Genomic DNA, 23526 nt, shown 5'->3' with positions numbered 1-23526 from the left:
ACACTCAGACGTGTGCTTCTGACATGAGGAGGGACACGTGCAGCAGGGGAGAAGGCATCACCTAGTAAAGAATCTAGTATCCATTATGGAGTAGGGAAGGGTTATTTAAGTGAAAATTACACTAACGTATTGATTAGGGAGACTGCAAACATACGGTTACGACAGTTATGTACATTTGGAAATATCCAAACATTGGTTGAACCAGTTGAGACAAGGAGGAGGACACTCCTGAACGCTGACATTTTTGGGAGGTGAGCTGAGGATCCCAGGGCATGTGCCCCATGGAGCATCGGGTCTAGCTCAGAGGACACTGCCTCTTGTAATTGCTGGGGTCTCACTCTGATGCCAGGTAATGAATGGCATCATACTCTGAAAAAGCTCATTGAAATGAAATAAATGTTAATTGGAACAAAATAACATACTTTGGTTAATCGCATTTTGAGGAAGAGAAAGGCTGGGAAGGTTTTGGTGGGCTGAATTGATAAAGGACAAAAGATGATATAACGAGAGAATGGACTTCAGTTTTAATTAGGCAGGAGTGTAACTGACCCATAACTCCAAGAGCATCTTAGTTACTTAGACCTGCAACTGTCATGCATGAAATCATTCAGTCCCCTGCTCTGCTGGGCTGTGTGAGACCAGGTGGGAAGAGAAAGCTCCACAGCGTCCATCCAGGAAGGAAGGCTCCCTCGTACTAGAGACACCACTGCTCTGAGCATTGCAGGGTTGGCATCAAAACAGGCTGAAGCCAGGGCTGCCTTCAGAGGCCAGCAGGAGGGGAGCTAAATGGGAACAATGACAATCAGAAGGTCATATATCCCCTGACCCAAGAGGGACCTCCTGACAATTACTGCCAAGCAGAATGTGGACCAAATACTGTAAGAACTATTGATTTTTTTTTTTTCAAAAGAAGCTCAGATTTTGAATTTTTATATAGAATTGTCTGTTTTTTAATAAATTCATCAGCAGAATCAAACTCTTCCTCAAAATAAAACCCACAACAACTACAAAAGACACTGGCAGCCAAATAAAATAATCTTGCCAGGGAGCATAGAAGTGATGACTTCTGGGTTAAATTTTTATGCAAGTTCAGAGATAACATGAGTTTTTGGAGATTATACCCAAAGGTGAGGTGCAATGGCGAAGCAGGCAAACACAGGGTGTCCCTGGGTCCTCTCTTCTCCACCCATCCTCACCCTGCTCTCTCTTTCTTCGTAGAACTTCCCAGTTCCTGACATCATGCTGTATACTCACTTTAATTTCTGAAAAACCCCTCCCCCCAACTAGAAAGAAATCCCCAGGAGGGCAGGAGGGGCCTGTTTCTTCGTGGCCGTGTCTCCAGTACAACTGTGTCTGGCATGTAGTAGGTGCTCAATGAATAGGTGCCAAATTAATAATGAAAGACGGGTCCATGTCTCCATCTACATCGTCCAAACCAGGATGAGCCTGTGTCCCAGGACCCTTATTCTGGGGTCTGATATCTTATTCCTAGCAGCTCATGAGGCCAGAGTGACACGGATAATCTATACCCAAAACTTTAACAGAGAATAAAATATTCCAAAATCCTATTTCTACTTTGTGGAAAAAAAAAAATCTGCAAGAGACAAAAGAAAATACGTATCCATTCATGGTACAGTATATAGTTAGCCGTGATCATTACAATACTGACTTATTGCCTGAAATCATGTAAAACAGGAACCTTCATTAAGGAAGCGTAACGAAGCACACAGACCCAGAACCCACATCTGCTGACATGCAGCGCTGGACCCAGACAGCAGCAGGACACCCGTGATGCCGTGTTGTCTAAGAATTCTGCACAATGCAAATGGGCAGAAGGGGATAGAAAGCAGTACTAAGGGACTTCTAGTTCTTTTTTTTTTTTTTAAAGATTTTATTTATTTATTTGAGAGAGAGAGAGAGCACACGAGAGGGGGGAGGGTCAGAGAGAGAAGCAGACTCCCCGCTGAGCAGGGAGCCCGATGCGGGACTCGATCCCGGGACTCCAGGATCATGACCTGAGCCGAAGGCAGTCGCTCAACCAACTGAGCCACCCAGGCGCCCAAGGGACTTCTAGTTCTTGCTGAGAAAGAAGATTCAGGTTCTAAATCCAGCACTACCAGGAAGAGAGGTATCTTGTTTGCGGCCACATATAAAGCTGGCACTCCCTTGCTTGAACAAAACCACTTACTACACTCTACTTCAAACAAGCAAAGCTCAAAACAATTAGCTACACATGCATGTTTTCGGCCACCTGCTGTCTGAGGAAAATAGCTATGCAATGTGCATGCCCTAGTTTAAAGCAATCTTTGAGTTCCACACAAAAGCATCCTTCCCCTACCTGTCTCCCTTTCTAAAGTTGAGTCCACAAAGAGACTAGAAATAACTAGAAATACATTTCCCTTTAAGTGAGAGAAAAATATGTTTAAAGGACAGTCCAGACCTTTTACAAAAGCACTTACTTTGAAAGAACAGGACAGATTATGTATTCAAAACAAGACACCTTCTAAAGAGCACACCAAGAGGACGTTCAATGCCAGCGCCTTGCTCTGTGTTGGAGGCTCTGGTCCTGCTAGGCCGGGTTAACAGAAAGAGGTGAGCCGGTGTGGCCTCTTCGGCTCGGGCTGCTGCGTCAGGATGACACTCAGAACAATTATTGGGACAGGCTGTGAGCGAGTCAGCAGGACAGTTTTATTTCTGTGCTGAGATTGCTGCTTTTTTTTTTTTTTAAAGATTTTATTTATTTATTTGAGAGAGAGAATGAGAGAGAGACAGCATGAGAGGGGGGAGGGTCAGAGGGAGAAGCAGACCTCCTGCCGAGCAGGGAGCCCGATGCGGGACTCGATCCCGGGACTCCAGGATCATGACCTGAGCCGAAGGCAGTCGCTTAACCAACTGAGCCACCCAGGCGCCTGAAATTGCTGCTTCTTAATGTGAAAATACTGGGGGCAAAGCTCCCCCCAGGTATTAGACGGAGCCAACGCTCCCCAGATGATCTGGGCTCCGAGGGGGGTGAGGAGGGGGTACCCATCACTTGTTGGGGGGCAGAGGGCAAGCAGCCCCTGAAGGAGACCTCGTCTGTCAGGTCGGACCCCTTCTAGGTTCACCTAAGGATATTGGTCTCTTTGATGTAGTTCCTTGACTCTGCCAAGGGCATGACTCAGCTCACCCACTAGCAGTGCTGGGCTACATAATTTCTCTCTCAAGGTCCAGTAAGGCTGAATTCAAGGCATTGAGTGGAGAAGAGCTGGGGGGAGAGCTTGGTGGTCTCCAACTCAGTGAAGTCTAGAGCTTGTGGCTTCACGTGCAGGGAGATTTAGAGCTTATCTCTTCAGTAGTTACCGCAATACGGTGGCTTAGGACTTCAGAACCTGAAATCTATGAGGGGGTGAGAAATGGGGGAGGAGGGGGAGGAGGAGGAGGGGGAGGAGGAGGGGAAGGAGGAGAGCAGTGGATCTTTCAATTGAGTTCCCAAGTCCCTGGCATTGCTGGTTTTCTACTGGTGTCAAGATGACAAATTGTGGGGTGGAATTAAAGGCCTCTGATGACTTTCCATTTATGCCTGAATGACACTGTAACCGAAAAGCAAGACAGAGATATAGTGGCTATTTAGGGAAGCTGGTTGTGGGCTTCAGATGCCCAAGGATCCACACCTCTGTCTACTAATACATTCTAGATACAGAGCTCACCTCCAGGACATGATGGTGTGGGGATAAGGTGTAGGAAACTTTGGGATCATTTTCAGGTTGGAAGACTTTAAGCAAGAACACTAAAGTTATGAAGACATGCAATTTCTTTTTATCATACAGAGTTTGAGGTGAAGGAGAATGAACAGACAAGGAACATTCTGTTTCAGGAGGGGTGTGCAGTCAGTCTCAGGCAGACGTGAAGCTGGGTGGAGCAGAGGCTGACCGCCCCCCACCCCCGACCCAGCTCCCTTAAGTCCTGCCTCTCTGGATGATCTGGGATAGCACACAACCTCTCTGGGCTTCACTTCCTACATGAGGAGTTTTTAAGATTCCCCAAATCTTAATGCCCTATTCTTCCGAGTCCTGACTTCTAGCACATGCCCTGACACAGAGAGAACTCTAATGAGCCAAGTTTGTCTCCCTATTTCTTCCATTTCCCTCTGTCCCTCCACAGAAGGCAGTGAATTCTAGCACAGGACCTCATCTTAGTTCTGCCTCCCTATTCCAGCTGCTTCTGACCAAATTCTGAAAAGCCCAGAACCTATTTTTTAAAGTTTTTGGAGAGTATGGCAAACAATGGAGATAAGGACTCATTGCTTCCAGCTGCCAACTCCTTCAGGGACACCTCAGCTTATGAGGTGTGGTCATGGTCTTCTTACAGCGCTCTGAGCTTGGTGGGGGTCCAAGTGCCTGGCCGTTCCCCACCCAACATGCGTGTTTCTGAGCAGGCAGGCTTTGCTCCTGAGGGTCCCACTGGGTGGAAGAGACTGTCAGGCTGAAGCTCCCAGCCCATTTTCTTTCCTCCCTTTTTCTTTCACAGGTGTTACTTCTCTCTTGCACAACCATATCTATGCCCTGGGGGACCTAACAGACACAGAGATGCTAGTCATTGCAACATGTAAGTCCTAATGTCTATTTGTTTGCTTTTCCAAAAAGGACCTTTTACAGGCTTTAGGAAGCCTATCTTTGAGCAATAAGATCCTCTTTGTAGCATAAAAATCTGCAGTGTAGATTTCTGTTCTCATTCACCCATACAGAGAGGTTTAACTCCCATCAGTTCTAGCCAGCGGTTCTCAACTAGGGGTGCATATAAGAATCACCCCAGAGACTTTTTCAAAATGCAGATGACCAGGTTGCACATGCAAAGCTATACTTGGTGATCTGAGACGGACCCCTTGTTGAGAACCACTAGTCTCGGCATGAAATTCCCCCTTATTTGGGCTTCTTGCAGAGATTAGCATTCATCCTGCTGAGGATCATTCCAGAACCTGAGAAGTGTATCTGCATTAAATGATCAGATATCTACATTAAGTGATCTCTCGTTCATCTCCAGATATTTTTATAAATCCAGCTAGTAATGCAGGCTTCTTTTGGACCATGGTAAATCTTCTTGGAAAATATTACAGAAAAGCATAGGAAACCTTGAGATTATTTTCAATTTTGAAGATCTAAATAAAAAACACAAAAGTAATGGGGCTGTAACATTTCTTTTATCATGCAAATTGGGACAAGGAGTTTTGCACTGACTTTCCACAGAAACTGGGAATAAGGTTGCTGTGTTCTGTCCCTTTGGGTTTCCAGGGTCATTGTTGTGTAGGAAGTTGTGGTTATGCTCATATTTCACAAGCTAAGTCCTTTGGGAACATCAGTCTGATCTCTGTCTTCTCCCTCCTGTTAATCAGGGAGAGCTCACTCACATAAATGTCAAGGGAGAGTATTAGGACATTGTGTTTCTCGGATTGCTGAATAAAATCCCCTGAGATGATCTGTGTGCCCACTTATCTTTGCAGTTATGTTCGAGGCAAAGCTTGTATCTGAAGATACACATAAGCTGAGATTCTCTGGGACAGGGAAGCCCTAACTTTCGAAGGATACCAGTCCTGAAAAGAGGAAAGTGAGAACATTCTCCCAGAATGTTAAATGCATCCAAAAGGTATTTTTAAGACTTCCTATTGTATCTAGGGCGCCTGGATGGCTCAGTCGTTAAGCGTCTGCCTTTGGCTCAGGTCATGATCCCGGGGTCCTGGGATCGAGCCCCGCATTGGGCTCCCTGCTCGATGGGGAAACCTGCTTCTCCCTTTCCCACTCATCCTGCTTGTGTTCCCTCTCTTGCTGTCTTTCTCTCTGTCAAGTAAATAAATAAAATCTTAAAAAAAAAAAAAAGACTTCCTATTGCATCTTTATAGCGAAAGAGAAAAACCAGAAGTCCCAGGGGAATGTAAACAGACAAGAGTGCTATGCATTGGGAAAAGCATTCTCTTAAAGAAAGTCCAGTCTTCCTCAAAGGGGAAGACTAGTTGGTGGGTAGCTGAGTAAACTCAGAGAAATAAAGCTGCTGCTGACAGCACAACAAACTGGGAGACACAATAAGAAAAGCTTAACATTATAAAGTGAAACATTTAAAGTTACTGCATGTGATTGTCCCTGCACATTTGGCAGCACATGATTAAGTACTAATTTAATGCTTCCTGAACACAACACATAAAATGCTCATTCCCTAAGTGCGTTATTCTAAACTTACTAATTAAGACAGCTCCCCTGTGGGTGAGTTGGAAGCAGTGCCCTGCGGTGGGAGAAAGACCCGAGTTTGAGGACTGCATGCCTCCTGCAAGCTGATGAATGCCAAGATGCTCACTGAACATCTCAGGGCTTCGCTCTCCCTACTGCAGGGCTATTTCACAGATTAGCTGAATATGCATGTGGATATGCTTAGTACATTTGGGAAGTACTATGCAGATGTGAGCTTTTAATTATTTTTTAGACAAAAGCCTCATTTAAGGGTTGCCACGCTAGGGCCTGTGGATGGAGATTCCAGCTCAGACAGGCAGGTCCCTGCCCCTCACTTACCCACCCGGAGACTCAGCAGTGATATGGCCCTTTATGCCCAGTTCCCTCGAAAATAAGTTGGGAACAATGGTCATACCTACCTCTTCATATTGTTGCGGGTAGAGAGGATTCATGCAGAAAAAGCATCTAACACATATCATGACATATAGTGTCCACTATGATTATTATAAACCAGGGGCTCTCACCGACAGTTGAGAAGCTGTGAAATACGGGAAGGAGGGGACTTGGCATGAAGTCTGCAGGGATCTGGGGAAAGCCCTTCCAGGGAGAGCCCTCCCCCCCAGCCGCAAGAGGCCCCTTCCAGTGAACTGGCAACCTCCTGGTGGCTGGCCTGACCGAGTCAGCAGGAGAAATTGCTGTCCTGGTCTCCATGTGAATTTCCGTGCAGCCACATCAACGGTAAGGTAATTCCCCACAGCCCAGCAGAGTTCTCAGCTGTAGCTTTGGAAGGACCATCACAGAGTGCTTGTTTCCAGGTACAAAGTCACTTGCGACAACTATAGGTTCACATCACACAAGGGAAACTTGACATGCAAAAAACATCATCTCAAAATGGAGCACGGTCGTTAGGGGAGGATGCAGGTGGCAGGGGAGGGACGGGTGATGGATCTCAAATGTCAGAGCTGCACTTGAGAGAATTCCTGGGCTGGGCAACCACAGTGGGCTGTGGGCTGGGACACATTCCATTATGAGTGGAGTGGGTATATAATGGAATGACATGGATGGGTTCTTATAATCAGAAAAACACACTGACCTTCACACTACACAGGTGCAGCAGCATAATGACCCACCACGTGTACGCGCATCAATTCCTGGGGAAAAGTCCAACGAGGTTAACTCAGCGTGTATCCCAAGCAAACAAAATCAGCGACATTACCCGAAAGAAGAACGTTGTGCCCCCACCCCCACCGAGATACCTGGCTTGGGCAATCAACATGTAAAAGGAAGAATTGCACGAGGATCATAATCATTTTCATGAAGTGGACAAAATGTAGCAAGCAACATTATTTTATGGCATGAGTAATTTGATTTAGATCTTAAAATTTAATGTTAAGGAGTGAGAATCATGGGACTAGAAAAAAATCTTTGTTTTTTCTTTTCAGGAAATAAGGATTTGGCATGGGGTTTGTGGGGAGAGGACAGGAAAACTACCTAAAAGCATCCTCAGACGTGCTCCACTTGTCAGTCTCCCTCAACCACAAAGGAACCGGATCTATGGCTAAACTGCTGGAAATATCACTGACTCATCTCAGTGCCCTTACTCAGATGTGAAAGGTTCAAGAGGGAGTAGTGTCCCTTACATGGCCAGTAGAGTATTGCCCCAAATAGCAACCACTGGTCACACCATCTGCATTTTAGTATAGAGAAACCATGGCAAAAATTAGGAGTTTAAAGGAGAGATGCCAGACATAGGAAAATTGCTGATGGTATTCCACCAGGGTCCTATTAATCCCAGTATCACTGTGGTTCATGAGTCTTTATTCTGATTTTATGGACTCATCTTCCTCTGAAGTTAAAGTTGCTATGAAAGGAGAATCAATATGGTCTCACTCCAGAAAAGAGTGGTATATGATATCAGCTTTCCAAAAACCCCAATGAAACCTGAAGCTTTGCTGACAAATGGGCTTGTGTAAGAAACAAGTCGCAAGCTTGCATTCTGAATGCATAGATTATATTCTCATCCCTGATCCAAGCAGATTTGCACAGGAGAGAGAATTTAAGGTCCATGTACTCAGATCCTGCTGTGTGCCCTTCCCGCCCATTCTGGACTCTATCTGCGGCCTTTCCCTACGGTGGCCACTGGCTTCCCAGGTGATCCTCAGGCTGCCCCAGCCCTGCCCCATATGCAGGCTCTTCCTCACTCACCTTTTCCATGTTGGAGGTCCTCAGACCCTCCTATATTCACAGTAGGGGCCCATATTCCCATCCATGGCCTCAATTACTACCTGAGCATTGACAATTCCCAAATTCCCATGACAACTCAGAGCTCTCATCTGAACTCCAAACCAACATCCACTGGGGCTTCTCACAGCCCCCAGTCACAGTGCAAAAGGAAGTTAGGATCTTCATCCTCAAACCCAAAGCCCAGACTCAGTAACGGTTCGTTACCCACTAGGTCTCCCTGTCAGTAACTTTTTTCCCCCCATTAGTACCTTTTGCTACTCCTTCTTAACCATTCTAGAATCCACTGCTTCTTACCATTTCTACTCCTTCGTCATGGCCCAAGCGTCTCTCCTACCCAATCTCTGTTGACTCAGATCAGTCTCCTCACCCTACCCATGCCCCACATACATTCTCTACAACAGGTAGAATGCTTTTTATAAAAGGACATCAGACTGTGGCACTTCTTTGTTTTAGTGGCCTCACACTTCTTTTAGGCGAAAGTTTGAGACTGCAAAAGGGATCTGGCCCTGCCTCCTCCCTCCTTCCCCCTGCCTGCCTCCCCACACCCTGTGCATGGCCCCCCAGCAACTTGGGGAGTTTTACAGTCTTCAGAGGCACTTGTTTCTCTTTCTCTTGGAGATGTCAGCATGCTGTTCCCTCTGTCTGAAACGTGCTTCCCTCAGCCCTCCTCCACAACCTTTAGTCCCCAGTCCCCTGGGCTCCTCAGCCAGAATAAATGCCCCTAGAACAATACCCTCTACTTGTTTTGACATTTTTGAAAATAATTCTAAAGAACAATTTGTGTAATTTGTTTAATGTCTGTCTTGAGAAGTCAACCCGGAGTTCTCTGGTTGCTGGGGCTGCCATCCTCAATACTGAGCACAGACCTGGCATAAGGGCTTGCTTACCATGCGCAGTGAGATTTGGATGGATGAAAACGTTGCTGAATGATGGGGGACTGACTGTTTATGTCCTTGAGGAACTCACAATCTAGACTTTAGAAGATATAAAAGAAGCATCTTGATGCACCTGTCCCAAGCCAAATGTTGATCCAATTAATCAAACATGCATATGCACATTAGAATAGAGTAAGCAGAACAGAAAAAAAGACTATTCAAATTACACATTACTGACTTAGCACTTAACCCGGGGGAATACTGGTGTATTTTACTTTACAGTTTACTGTTAATTGTTTTTTTACAGTTTCCTAATAGTTAACTGCAAAACTTGACACTGGCGAAGAAGAATGAGAGCAGAGTGGAGACTTCATAAAGAAAGTGAATGGGGATTAAAAAGGATCCAGCTTTAGATCCCAAAATCTCATGCCACCCCACCAACCAGGACATGGATGGAACCTCTTCCATCAGGAATAAATTGGAACCCAAGGAAGTTAAGGAATGAAAAGAGGACCCAGTGACTGTCTACATGAGTGTAACCAGAAAATTGCTCTACCCTTTGCTTTTGGCCCGTCTAAGCTTACAAATCCACCCAGGCTCTTCAAAGATTTTAAGTAGAGGTAACCCCAACAGGAAAAGACAATTGACAGTATTGGGGATCAACGAAGTTGTACCTTGAAAGTAACCTGAGATTAGACAATTCTTCCTTTAAATTCATGAGCATTTTTATGCAGTTATATCAATTTCTACTACTGTACTCAAGAGGCTATGACCCCTGGGGACACTCTCAGAGCCCACCACTACACAGGGCAAAAGGAAAATCAAGTGGGAAGGTCGCCTCTGAAGATCATTACAGCAGGGCCTGTGGTAGAAGCCCTAATAGCAGAGCAGGGATGGCATGGCAAGCATAGTCCTCAACGAGGCCAATCCTTCATGGTCCCCAAGTCAGCTCTCTGAGGCTCCAACATCCATGCACGTGCCCTGCAAACTAACCCTCCAACAGCACCATTCTAGTGATCAAGGCTGAAAGGTGCCAACACCCTGCTACCAGGTCACCAGGGTAGAAGTTACCATGATTAAAAATCAAATACACCAGATAAGATATCAATACAGGGCCAATATTGATCTTGCCCCTACCCAAATGAGCTCAGGTTAAAAACTAATACAGAAAGCGTAACACAGTGATTTATCATGTGCTAAAAAAATTTTTATTGTTTTTCTTTCCTCCTGCTCCATTTGGTCTGCATCTAGGAAGTGAAGGGTTTTTGAGGAAGAGAGCGATCTCATTGTGGGTGGAATGGATAAAAGGAAGCAATATAAAAGATGACAGATTTTTAAAAACCCTTTCTTGGTCATTATAGAAACAATGTACATTTGCTGTTTAAAATGCCAACCCATACAGACAGTATGACAAAAAGTCACTCATAAACCTATCCCTGAAGAGATCTAGAGATTCTGGTTGGGAGTGGGTTTCTCATTTCTAAGAAGTGGTTTGAGGGAAGCCTAGTCAAGGTGCCACCTTCTGGGTGGCCAGGTCTCAGCAGGTCCCATGAGCCTGGGGGTGGGCATCCTGGGAAAGCCCCAGAGCTGCTGGCCTTCCAAGGAAGCTTGTGATATTTAAAAAGAATTTACACTTATTCTAAGTGGATGTATCTGATATCTTCAGAAAGCTGGTCAACTAGCACAATCACCCCCATAAAAGACTGCAATCGTGACTATCAATTATTTTAAGCTGTCCTCAGAATGGATGATTGACAATTAGGATCGATTGAATTCCAACAGGAGATGCCAAGTTGTATGCGGGCAATTCCAAATACAACACAACAGACCCACCTGGAAGGACAAATTAAGCTCAACTGCACGTGTTTTGAAAGAGATTTTTAAAAGCTTATTTCTCTTTGGAGACGAGAATATTGCACTCGCTGATTTGATAAAACAATTCTTGTTGAGAGATCCCAGTAACAAGCTGTGTCACTAGAACTTCCCTCATGTTGGTGTCACAGCAAGGACTCCTCTACTAACGTCAGTGCGACAATGAACTCACACAAATGAGTCTGGTCCTATTTTCAGTTTCATGACCATGAACTTGTCAGCACCAATGGGGGTCTAACCCGTCCGTCTCGTTTCATCCCGAGCTCATTTCTTTCAGTCCCTCGACTTGATGCCATTTACGTTTTCAGGACATATAAGATTTACTATCACATAACCTTAAGGGCACCACTGTCATTGAGTTCCTTTTCCTGGGAGGAGGTGTCTTCATGAGTCACTACCTAGAGCATCATGTCATGCCATTAACGACTTACAGTGCCTTCCAAATTCTCAGGCCCTACAATTCATATAGATCATCGGTCTTAAATTAAAAAAAAAAAAAAGAGGCTTTGACAAACTAGCGAGGCTTTTCTCGACAAACACTGATTCAGTGGCATACCCACAGAGCTACTCATTTTATTAGTATATTCTTATATTTTCATTTATTCATATACTTCTCCAGTTCTCTAGCATAACCATGACCAGATGTCTATTAATAATGATACACAGAAGGAAAATAAAGATGTCTTGACTTTAAACTTCCAAGTTCACCAAACGTCCCATTTGACATTTTCTTCCCAACCCAGTGATATGCTGATTCTAAGGAAGACTGGTTCCAAAGATGACCAGTTGTCCTTACAGGGACAGTTCCAACTACACGAGCAAGCAACATAAATATGTGAGTGCAGCTACCTCCTCCCAGTACCTTGTTCCTCAGACCCCAACTCAGAGCAGCAGAGGGGCAATGCCAGGAGGAGGGGTGAGTTTGAGTCCTATAGCCAAGGTGGTGAGGACGAGTGGAGGCAGACCCCAGCAGCCCTCCTGCTAGGATCAGTGTTCGCGGCATGAGCTGGGTCCACACCCCACCACTTGCATCCTTCCCAGGGCTGAGATTTACTGCTGCTCAGCCCACGACTGCTTTTCCTCAACCTTCATGTTCTCTCCACAGGACATCTGTGGTGGGGAAACTCTCATAACAGAGCTCCATACTTGACTAACTCCACGACAAAGCTGTCTTCTAAGAATAATAGCTGATCCCAGGATGTTTTCATTAAAAACAGATTTCAGTGACAGACGATCAAAACATTTTCCTTGTACAATAAGCAGTATGATGGGGCAGAATTACGCAAAACATATGGGCTTAACGCTGCCCTCAGCAGCTGGGAGCTCACTTACACTGTTTTCAATAGCTCGTTTCACTCATGTATCACGGATATGTGCAGACTTAATCGTGCTCAGTGCTTTTCATGCTCCAAGTGGCAGAAGAAAAAGAAAGGCTGGTGAACTGCATTTTCAAATCTGTCACCAGTTGTCTCTGAGGGGTGGGGTTTGCCTGTATCCTTAGAGAGTCAGAGAGGTGCTAGGTAGCAAAGCAGGCTCAGAGTCGTTCATTTATTGACAGTTTACCACTTGCCCGGCATCATTTTAGCGTTGGAAAAACAGCGTGGTTAAGCGCTAATATCTAGTATTTATATAGCTTCCGATGCATCAGACCCCTTTCTAAGTGCTTTACATAGAGGAACTCCCTAACCCTTGCAGTAACCCTATGAGACAGTGGCTGTCTACAGTTTACAGGTGAGGAAGCTGAAGCATGGGGTGGTTATGTAACTTGCCACGGTGCCGTACAAAGAATAAGGAGCAGACCTAGGCATCAGGCTCCAGAGAGCAGATAGACCTGGCCCCTGCCCTTTAGGGGACCTTTAGGAACCAATATAGACAGACCAGATCAACTGAATACACAACCTCTCTTAGAGCATTGAATTTAAGAGCTGAGGAGGGTCCAGGCAGATCCTGTGATTAAAAAGTTATTTTGGGGAAAAAAAAGTTATTTTGGTCGGTAATACCTTGAAGACACTAATGGAGACATGTCTTCTGGAACTCCAGTATGGTTTATTATATTTAACATCTGTTTCATTTTTGGTTTTTGCCCCTACAAATAGTTTTCTAAGTGCAATTTGTTAAGCGATCATTTAATATATTAGAAATCAATAAATTTTTTATAAACTCATGTATTTCAAGATTACCAATCTCTTCTATTGTTCCTTCTATTCATACACAAAGTTTTCAGGTTTGCATGTACATGTGTATACACGTACACAGAGTCAAACATAAAAACTTATTTACTATGTATTTATAATAATATTTTTATTTAAATAATGTATTTTTATTTATTATTTATTTATTTTATTTTATTTATTATTTATTTGTTTTTATTTAAATAATATATTTATAATAATATATCACATCGGGTAGCACAAGTACTCCCTTCATTAATTCTTGAAATAAATTCTTCTGCTTGCTTCTTTATTTGTCTAGAATCTGGAGAACCAGGGCTGCTGTGGACACAGGGGGACATGTAAAATGCCGTAACAGCATTATGTTTATCACAAGGCACTTATGAGGCAGGAGGCCAGAGATTGCTGGCCACACCACACAGAGGACTCTGCCTAAGATCTAGAGGAACTCAATCCTTAGACTCAATTGGCCACATTCTAGAACATAAAAATCCCATGGATCTTGTTAGTGGGATTAAGTTAAACTAACAAATGAATAGGGGAAGGGTTTGTACATTAAGTTATTCTAACCAGGAGCATGATCTGTTTCTCCACTTACTAAATTCCTGTTTTGATTTTTAAAATTAATACTCGTAGCTTTCTTTGTGTAGGTCCCACAAAGTCCTTGCTGTTTGTAGTTGATGTTTTCTTTCTTAAGATTTCAAGATGGTTTCTAAAATTATCATGGGTTTGGGCCAAAGAACACCTTTCTTATTCTGCATTTTTTTGTGAATAATGGCACTTTATTCCCTTCTGTTTCAGATTCTTTTTACCAGCCTAGTTTTGTGCTCAAGTCATATCATATTTTATTAACATGCATGGTCAAATATTAACAAGTTTGCTGCTCTGGGGTTCACCACCAGCCAGAGAGGGCAGACTCCCACCTACATCCCCCTGTAGGAAGGACCAAAGTCTCCTTTGCCAGCCACTCCTGGAGTAGGGGCAGGCGGTTCTCTTTGGGACGCCCCCAGGTGAGGAGCCTGTGGCGTGAGCTCCACCTTCCTTCAGAGTCTCAAAGGGCAGAGCTCTAGAACCCCTTGAGCAAGGTTCTGCCTGGTTCCAGGTGAGGGTTCCCCCTTACCCAGGTCTTCTCCCTACAGGTGTGTTGGAGCCAGGCCTCACAGGTACAAGGGTAGTCAGGACTTGGATCTGGACCATGGCTCTGGCAGGGGATTGGTCTGATATGCTGGTCAATCTTAAGTCAGTGAGATTAGGTGGAGGAGGACTAGTAGGATCTTGCTTTGGGTCTGCTGCCTAAACCCCCAGATAGTCACAAAGTGACCTAACTTTGTTTGTTTTCATTTGCTGTGTATATATTTCCCTCTCGGCCTTCATGTGGAGGGGTCTTTTCATTCAGTCATATATTCAACAAGTGTTCATTGAGGGCCAACCACACGCTAGGCACTGGAGACGAGGCTGTTTGTGAACACCACAGACTATAAGCCTTGGCTGTGCAGCTCATGTTTGAGAGGAGAGAGCAACAACAACAAAATCACAATAAATAAGTAAAATACACATGTTAGATGGTGGGAAATTTTAAGACAAAACAATAAATGAGAAATTAAATGTTAAGATGTAGATAGGCGGTGACATTTTAGATTGGGTTTCTCAAAAGAAAGAAGATTTTGAGTGAAGGACAGAAGGAACGAAAGGAAGGGTCTAAGGAGATGTTTAGGGAAAGATGGTTCCAGTCAAAGAGAACAGCAAGTGCAAAGGTCCTGAGGAGGAAAGTGCCTGGGCTTTATTTGAGAAACAGCAAAGAGGCTAATATGGCCAGACAGAACTAAGAAAACAGAGAGGAGAACAGTAGGAAATGAAGTTGAAGATGGAGCATGGGGCTGGATGGTGCTAGGCTTCCTAGTTCAGCGGAAGTGCTCTGGTCTCCACAGGGAGTGAGGTAGGGAGTCACTGGAGAGCAGGGAAGTGACACAACCTGACTGGCAATGAGCAGAGTGTCTCTCACTCCTGGTTTAAGAGCGCAGGGAAGGGGAGACAAGGGAGAAAGTTGGGAGACGCTGCAAGAATCCAGCACAGACATAAAGGCTGCATGAACAGAGTGGGGGCAGTAGGAGTTGTGGGAATTTGGTCAGAATTATAGAGAGAAGAGCGTTGTCACAAGCAAGGTTATATTGCATTTAATTTGTAATGCCTCTAGCTAAGCTTGTGTTTGTCTAGCAGGCTTTTATCACATGCAGCTCTTGCAGAATGAAGGGGATACTTGCTGGTCCTTACCTGCTCATCTACCTACGGTGAAACGTCTTGCTGGATAGTATGAAGCAGCTTCTCTTTCCCTTGCCAGAAACCGTAATCTGTTTTCATGCCTCTCTCCAATTCTGCCTTTGCTTATTGTGAACATCACAGTTCCTGTGCCCACTGTATCTCTATGTCCACTTCCAGCTTCACTGCATTTGGAGAGTGGAAGACCCCAAATGAAAACAGGAAGAGGGGAGCAAATGGAGGCTGGCCAGGAGGTTGGTTGGTGCTGGTCTGGAGCTACTGAGGGCAGGTGATGTGCAGGTCCACAGAGGTCTGGCCCTGGTCTTCCGGGTGCCAGTCATACTCTGTATCCTGGAAATCAGTTCTGGAGACAGATATATCAATCACTATTCCCAGGCTCCAGAGCAGTATCATTGTGCATCATTTTGGAAACTTTTCATAAAATTCTTTTCATAGAAGTTGTACTTGGGGGAGGGAGAGGTGTCTCTGTCACTCTGTCACTACCAGTCACTTTGGTAACTGGATATTACCGCTCTCTTTCGGTCACACATTTTTCCACTGGATGACATTTTAAGATTCTACAGACACATAGAAGAGTACCTCAGACATTGAAAGACAATAGCAGATTTTCCTTGAATGCATAATCCATAAAGATATTAAATCCATAGACATATGTTGACCCAGATATATGTGACTGTGTGAGCTCAACACCCATCTTTTCCACAATAGCATCTCAAAAGTCCTAGGGACTCAATGTAAAAATATTGTGCCACTCAATGCTAAGATGTTGAGGGTTTATAAGGCAAGAAAAATTATAGTATCCAAGCTGTGGTTTCTTCAGTAACTTTATCTTTTCCACATTGATGGTGTATATGAACATGAAGAATTTCCAGATGTAATATCTAACCCAATAATGTCAATCAGTTGGGATAGGGAGACAAGTGTGAGATTTTCACTCTGGTCTCAACATTTCAGCTGGAGAATATTCACCTACCAAGGACTGTGCACCAGAGAGGTTCTCATTTCCACCTGAAAATGCTAAAACTTAACAACAACTTTAACAGTCTTAAAAATCAAAACATTAAAAAGCATGAGTATCAGGAAAAATGGCCTATGAATATTATCCCGTTTCTGGTGGTTAGGGGTTTCTGAACAAAGAGCACCAGCACCTCGGTTAGAGAGTGATTTATGGTCACCCTAAAGATAGAGACCTCTGGAAAGATGTTATCTTACCTCCTCTGGAAACATCTGTTTGCATGCTGGGGTGTAAGTCTTTTGCCTCCTCTCCTCAGAAAGGATTTCATTATTTTCCAGAAAAAAGGTTTTTCTTCCTTTCTCCAGAGAGGAACATAGCTAGATGTGCCAGTAGGTCCTATATAAGCGCCGAGATTCATAATTTCAAAAGTTTCTCTCCTGTGGCACAAACCCCTGCCTGTATAGGGAACATCTGGCTCCCGTCAGTTCACCCCAAGGGGAAATAATGGTAAGATTGCACAGAAATCAGTCTGTTCTCTCATCCAAAGACTTCATGTTTTCTGTCAGAATAAATGAAGACAAGTGGATGTATAACTTAACATCGAAAGGGTAGCTGGCTGGGACGGTAAACCACTCACTATTCTAGAGTGCATTATGATGCCCCTCAGTCATTCCATTCTCCTCCACAGGAATCACACATCCCTGCCTGCCATGCAACTTGCTCATGCTACCTGGGGGAAGACTATAGACATCTACCTCATACACTTTGGACTTGACCATGTAATATGTAATATGCTCCGGCCAATTAAATGTGATGTTCACTTCTTTTTTTTTTTTTATTAAAGATTTTATTTATTTATGTGACAGAGAGCGAGAGACAGCGAGAGAGGGAACACAAGCAGGGGGAGTGGGAGAGGGAGAAGCAGGCTTCCTGCTGAGCAGGGAGCCCTTTGCGGGGCTCGATCCCAGGACCCTGGGATCATGACCTGAGCCGAAGGCAGACGCTTAACGACTGAGCCACCCAGGTGCCCCGTGATGTTCACTTCTGAGCAAGAAGTTTTAAGAGGTATGAGTTTACACCATCCCTCTTGCTCTTGTTCCCTCTCCCCCAACACAGCGTGTTCCAGTTCTAGATTGGCCTATACCTTCAGCCTACACCTCAGAAGGAAGAATATACATGCAGCCCAACCCACAAAGTGAAGGACAGCTGCAGCCGATCCATAGCCTAAATGTGATGTGAGGGAGAAATAAACATTTGTAGCAGAAGCCATGAGGTTATGAGGATGTTTATTTCACCGCCTACCCAGGAAAAGCAAATTGTGTGGACATTTCTATCACAACATAACCAGCCAAAGCAGACGAACACAGCTGCACACACCAGCCTCTATTCTACCCCCAACCCTCTGAATTGAACCCCACTGCTCAATGGAATGTGGCGTATCCTGATTCTTCTGCACCAACCAGCACTTAGCATTTCCCTAAATTGACCTTCTTTAAAAGAAAGGTCTTCTATTTCATGAGTGGGGAAGAGGTTTCAGCACCAATATAAACTTGTGAGATGGTAATGATCTAAGAGACATCTTTCTTCTCTCCTTTGTCCATCCCAATCAACCAAGTCCTCTACTTTTTATTTTTTGTACTTGCTGGTTTCTCACTTTCTTTGAAATTCCAAACTCTTTATGGTCACTCTCCCTTAGGAACTGTCAACTCTCAGGTCAAACTTGTCCCAGCAGTCATCAGGTCAGGACATATATTGTATCCTTCCCTCCTGAGCATTTCCCACAAAGAAAACATTCTTGGCTAACAAGGGAGAAGATTGGATTCTACTCTGTGGCTGCAGGGCTGGTTTGCTGGTAAGGGCTCATAGTTAAATTCTTGTATTTACTAAGTTTTTATCTCAAAACATAGAAAACCACAGGAAATTGTCTCCTGCACCATCCAAAGGCTACATTTCCTGCTTCGATCTGCTGTCTTGAGTCCTTTTCAATCTCTTAGCTGGTAAATAGAAAGCCCCCCTTAGGGCACTAACACAGTTACAAAATTGGAGTTTAACAGACTTAAACTGGGTCCTCCTGGAGGCATTTACACTTTGGAATAAGAGCAGTCTCAGATCATAGCAGCTGGGACGGGGAGACAGTAGGAGGGAGAAGACCTGCCAGGAGAAGTTAGTGTCTTGTCTCTTTTCAATGTCTACCATGGCCAGGAGGGGCTTCTGACAAACCAGAGCCAGAGTAAGTCAGAGATTGCTCACTTTAAGTCAAAGAGCTTAAAGGACCTTAGATTTACAGACGTAATGAAACGGGTCACTGCTTCATTTTCCCTAACCAGAATCTAGTAGTTTAAGGAATAAGAGGGCAGAACTTCCACGTGATTTTAATGGCGGCACACTGAGCAAATGGGATAACATACGCTTGGCACAAATCGATTCAGTGAATCCACATCATGTGCGAGAACCACAGGGATGCTTTTAGAGTTGTCAGGACCCAGAAAAAAAGAGTTGCTTTGAAAGGGTTGTGATGAGAGAGACAGATGGTTCCCAGATGTGGAACAAGCAGAAGGGCAGAGGGGGGTAGAGAAGTCTGAGTTCAAGTCAGCTTCTGCCTCTTTCAGCTCTTGGACCATGAGCAAGTTACTTAACCTATCCAAATGTCACTTGTAAATGCGGATTATGAATGTATCTACTCCACAGTGCTGTTAATGGATTTAAGTAGGAAAATATATGGAAAGTACCAGACACATGGCACCAAGAGAGACATTAGTACTTCTTTGTTTTAAATGTGTCTTAAATGTGATGTTCACTTCTGAGCAAGAAGTTTTAAGCGGTATGAGTTTATACCATCCCTCGGTATCAAGGAAGGTGTGTCAAGTTCAGGAAATGAGGGGCCTTCACACTCCAGCCAGGGCCTTAAAGAAATACTAATGCTTGGCTGAGCCTGCAACCACCCAGGCACTTTCTGCTTTACTTTTTTTTTTTTTTAATTTTGGCAAAATTCCAGACTTCCAGAAAAGTTGTGAGAATATTACAATGAATTCCCTAATATATTTCACACAGTTTCTCCAAATGTTAATATTTTGCTGTATTTGTTTTTCCTCTCTCTCTCTGCCTCTGTGTGTGTACGTGCACATTCATGCATATATGCATATACAATTTATATAATTATGCATATTGATATGTGTGCACGTCTAATTTTTTCTGAACCATTAAAAGGTAATCTGTAGACTCTTTACTCCTAAATACTTTGGTGTGTATTTCCTAAAAGCAAGAAATTATTTTATATAACTACAGTATAATTATAAAAATTAGGAAATTAACACTGACACTATTCTGTTATCTAATCTATAGACCTTATTCAGATTATGCTATTTTTTTCAATAATGTCATTTATGGGAAAGGAAAACCCAGAAGATCCCAGGGCACACGTTGCATTCGGTTGTCTTTCTTCGTATTTCATGACACTGATAGTCTTCCAGGGTACAGAGCAGTGATTTTGTGGAGTATCTCTCACCTTAAATTTGGCTGATGTTTCCTTTTCATCAGCACAGGCTCTGCTTTTTGGGCCAGAACACCACAGAAGGGGTGCTGAATTCTGCATGCCCCGTATCTGGTGCACATGCTATCACTCCCCATTTCTGATGTTGTTATCTTTGGTTACTTAGTTGAGGTGACGTCTGTCAGGTTTCTCCACTGTAAAGCTATTTGAGCCTCTGCAATTAATAAGTATCTTATGGATACTTTGAGATTATGGAAATACACTATTACTTCTTAAACTTTCACCTACCCCTTTTAGTATCAATTAATTATTTTTGCCTCAATCAGTTATTATCTTGATGGTCTTAGCCCCTTTCTTAATAGGGGTTTTGAATTCTGTCTTTTGAGGAATATTTTCGATGGCTGTGAATTTCATAATGAGACTCACTAATGCTGCTACACTAAAGCATCTTTCCAAAACGTGAGTTCCTGCTGGACGTCAGCTAGTTGCAAAGACTGATTAAGGAAATGCGGGCTCAACCAACACTAGAAATATATTTTATTTGCCAGAAAGTGGATAAAAATTAAATTTCTCTCGACTTTAATTATAGTAGCCATTTCATGTTTGATTTCAACATAGCATTGCCTTTCTTTTTCTTTCTTTCTTTCTTTCTTTCTGTCTTTCTTTCTTCCTCTTTCTTTTTTTTTCTTTCTCACTTTCTTTCTTTCTTTCTCACTTTCTTTCTTTCTCACTTTTTCTTTCTCACTTTCTTTCTTTCTTTCTCACTTTCTTTCTTTCTCACTTTCTTTCTTTTTCTTTTTTTCTTTCTTCTTTCTCACTTTCTTTCTTTCTTTCCTTTATGAAAGAACCTTGTTCTTATTGTGGAAAATCTTAAAGCAATCAAAAGCAGAAAACAGGAAAAAAAGGACACCCATAACTCAGAATCTCAAACTGTAAAGCATTATTTTATAGAACTACAGTATAATTATAAAAATTAGGAATTTCCTATTACTCTTTTATTAACTGTCTGATCTTGTTCTTTGAGTGCTTATCTACAGACGCTTAGTATTATTTTTTACTTAAGTATAGGAATTCTATGCACCCTAAAATATTAAGCTTTTGTCCAACATGCTTGTTGCAAATATTTTCATTTGAGATTTTTATTTATTTATTTGAGAGAAAAAGAGCACGAGAGTAGGGTGAGGGGCAGAGGGAGAAGCAGACTTCCCGCTGAGCAGGGAGCCCGATGCGGGACTCGATCCCAGGACTCTGGGCTCATGACCTGAGCAGAAGACAGACACTCAACCGCCTGAGCCACCCAGGTGCCCTAATTTTGCATATTTGGATATGAATGAAAGATTTCCAATTTTATGTAGTCAAGCTTTTTCTTTCTGACTCCTTCTCACGTGTTATCTTAGGAAGCCCTGCTCTCCCTTTCTCTTATACCCAACTAGCTGCTGTTGGCACTACTGAAAACTTGGCTCTCAAGTCCATCTGTGGCTTATTTGGGAACATGTGAATAACATCCCTCTTCCTTGCTGATACCTGCTGCCCCAGTCATGTAGCAGAATTTCCATGTGTTAGAATTCTCACTCTGCAGTTCCATAAATCTACTGTTGTTTTCAGAGTCAAGACCATATTCTATTCATTAGAATAGAATGTAGCTTTGACTATGGCAATACCTTATTTCATTCTTTCTCTTTTATCCTCTTTAAGTGTATCTCTTCTGTGGGCACCTGGGTGGCTCGGTCAGTTAAGTGTCTGCCTTGGGCTCAGGTCATGATCTTGGGGTCCTGGGATCAAGCCCCACGTCAGGCTCTCGGCTCAGCGAAGTCTGCTTCTCCCTCTCCCTCTGTGCTCTCTCTCTCTCCCTCTCACACTCTTGCTCAAGTAAATAAATAAAATCTTACATTAAAAAAATAAATGTATCTCTCTGGCCTTCTTATTCTTTCAGAATACTTTAGAATAATTTTATTAATTTAAGTTAATCAAAAATTTTAATTAATAGGGAAATTGAGTATATTTTTATTGTAACACTGTACCCTATATATGAATTGCCATGAAACATATCCTCAACTTTGCAATATTCAGTTTTCTCCTGAAAGAATATGAAATGTCTGTGGATTAATGTAAATCTTTTATGTTTCTTAGTAAAGCTTTGTAGTTTTATTTACATACTTCTTGCACTTAATGATTACATATGGACATTTTATGTTTTCATTACCACTATGAATAGGATGCTTTTTAAATTACTTTTAAATTTTATATTCTGAATATTGTTAATTTTGTAAACTACCTTAATTATTCAATTAACTAGCTATTTCTCTTTCATTTTACAAGTATACAATCATATCCCTAAAAATAATTACTATTTTTTTCTTAACTTGACAATGGCCATTCACGTTGCTTTTGTTCTGTATTTCCTTTCATTAGCCAGAACTCCAGATCAATGTTAAATAATTGCTAAAAATGGCGGTCAATTTCATATTGTTTTTGACAGTAACAGAAATATCTTTAACATAAAGTAGGACACTGGCCGTTAGTTTCAACTAGACATTAATTTCCATCTTATATTATCTAGATGAATATATGCTTTAATAAGTCATTTTACTGTGAATAATGGTAATCATGGTCATCAAACATAAAATATGCTAAGGCATTTTCATGACATTGTGACAGCCCTGAAAATGTAACTCAGATTTCTGACTGCTGGAGATGAGCCCAGCGTTGTGCTCTGGAACCCATGACCCATCACAGGTGGCTCCTGCCAAGGGCTGGGTGTGGCAAGGAAGCCAGGCTGGCCCCATTCCCAGGAGATGAAAGGCTGTCCTGAAGGGCCTGGGAAGATCCACCCAAGCTTCTTCCCTCTCCTGACAATGGTCAGCACTGATCTGCTCTACCTCACAGCCCTTCCAGCTCCCTCCCCACCTCCCCTTCCAGGGGCTTCTCCTCATCAATCCCCTGCATGGCTAATCCCATCCTGTACCTGCTGCTCAGAGGACCTGAAGTAACACAGATATTAATAGTTTTGGTCTGTGAATAGAAAATTCAGGCTGCTTTACTGTCCTTTCAGATCTGCCAGTTGAGTAACAATGTTATTTCAAAATCTATTATTTCTGTAAGATAAAAAGGTAAAGCATGTGGTCAGCGAATTCATAACGACAAGCTTGGAGGGCAATTAATCTTCACAAAACCCCTTTCCTCTACACAGTTTCACTAGGTCCTCACCAACACACCATCAATGTCAGAGCAGGTAATCCTGTTCTCATTTTAAAAGGAACACCAAATAACAGAAGTCTCAGAAAGTTCAAGTGACCTCAACAGCTACAGAAATAAGGAAAGAGCCAGGGCCAGAGCTTATGTCTTTCCATTCCATTCCAAAGCTCTTTCCGTTTTAATCCCAGATTCCCTAAATTCATATAGAACATACTATCATTATTTGATTTACAAAAGAAGATACGGTGTTTAG

The 23526-nt window shown here is 43.0% G+C and overlaps 1 protein-coding gene across 1 annotated transcript in view; it reads right to left on the bottom strand.

The window, feature by feature from the left end:
* LOC145716423 (E3 ubiquitin-protein ligase HECW1-like) overlaps positions 1-7337 on the bottom strand; it is a 72411-nt gene extending 65074 nt beyond the window's left edge. The window contains exon 1 of the mRNA XM_081799714.1: positions 7288-7337. Within this exon, the coding sequence (XP_081655840.1) occupies positions 7288-7314 (27 nt within the window). The 5' untranslated portion in view covers positions 7315-7337. The remainder of the gene's footprint in view (positions 1-7287) is intronic.
* Positions 7338-23526: the final 16189 nt, after the last annotated feature.

This window comes from Leptonychotes weddellii, chromosome 12, assembly GCF_054177405.1.
Source record: "Leptonychotes weddellii isolate Sample4059 chromosome 12, ASM5417740v2, whole genome shotgun sequence".
In the NCBI taxonomy this organism is placed as follows: Eukaryota; Metazoa; Chordata; class Mammalia; order Carnivora; family Phocidae; genus Leptonychotes; species Leptonychotes weddellii.
Note: the sequence above shows the minus strand (reverse complement) of the source record. Positions and strands in the feature narration are given on the sequence as shown.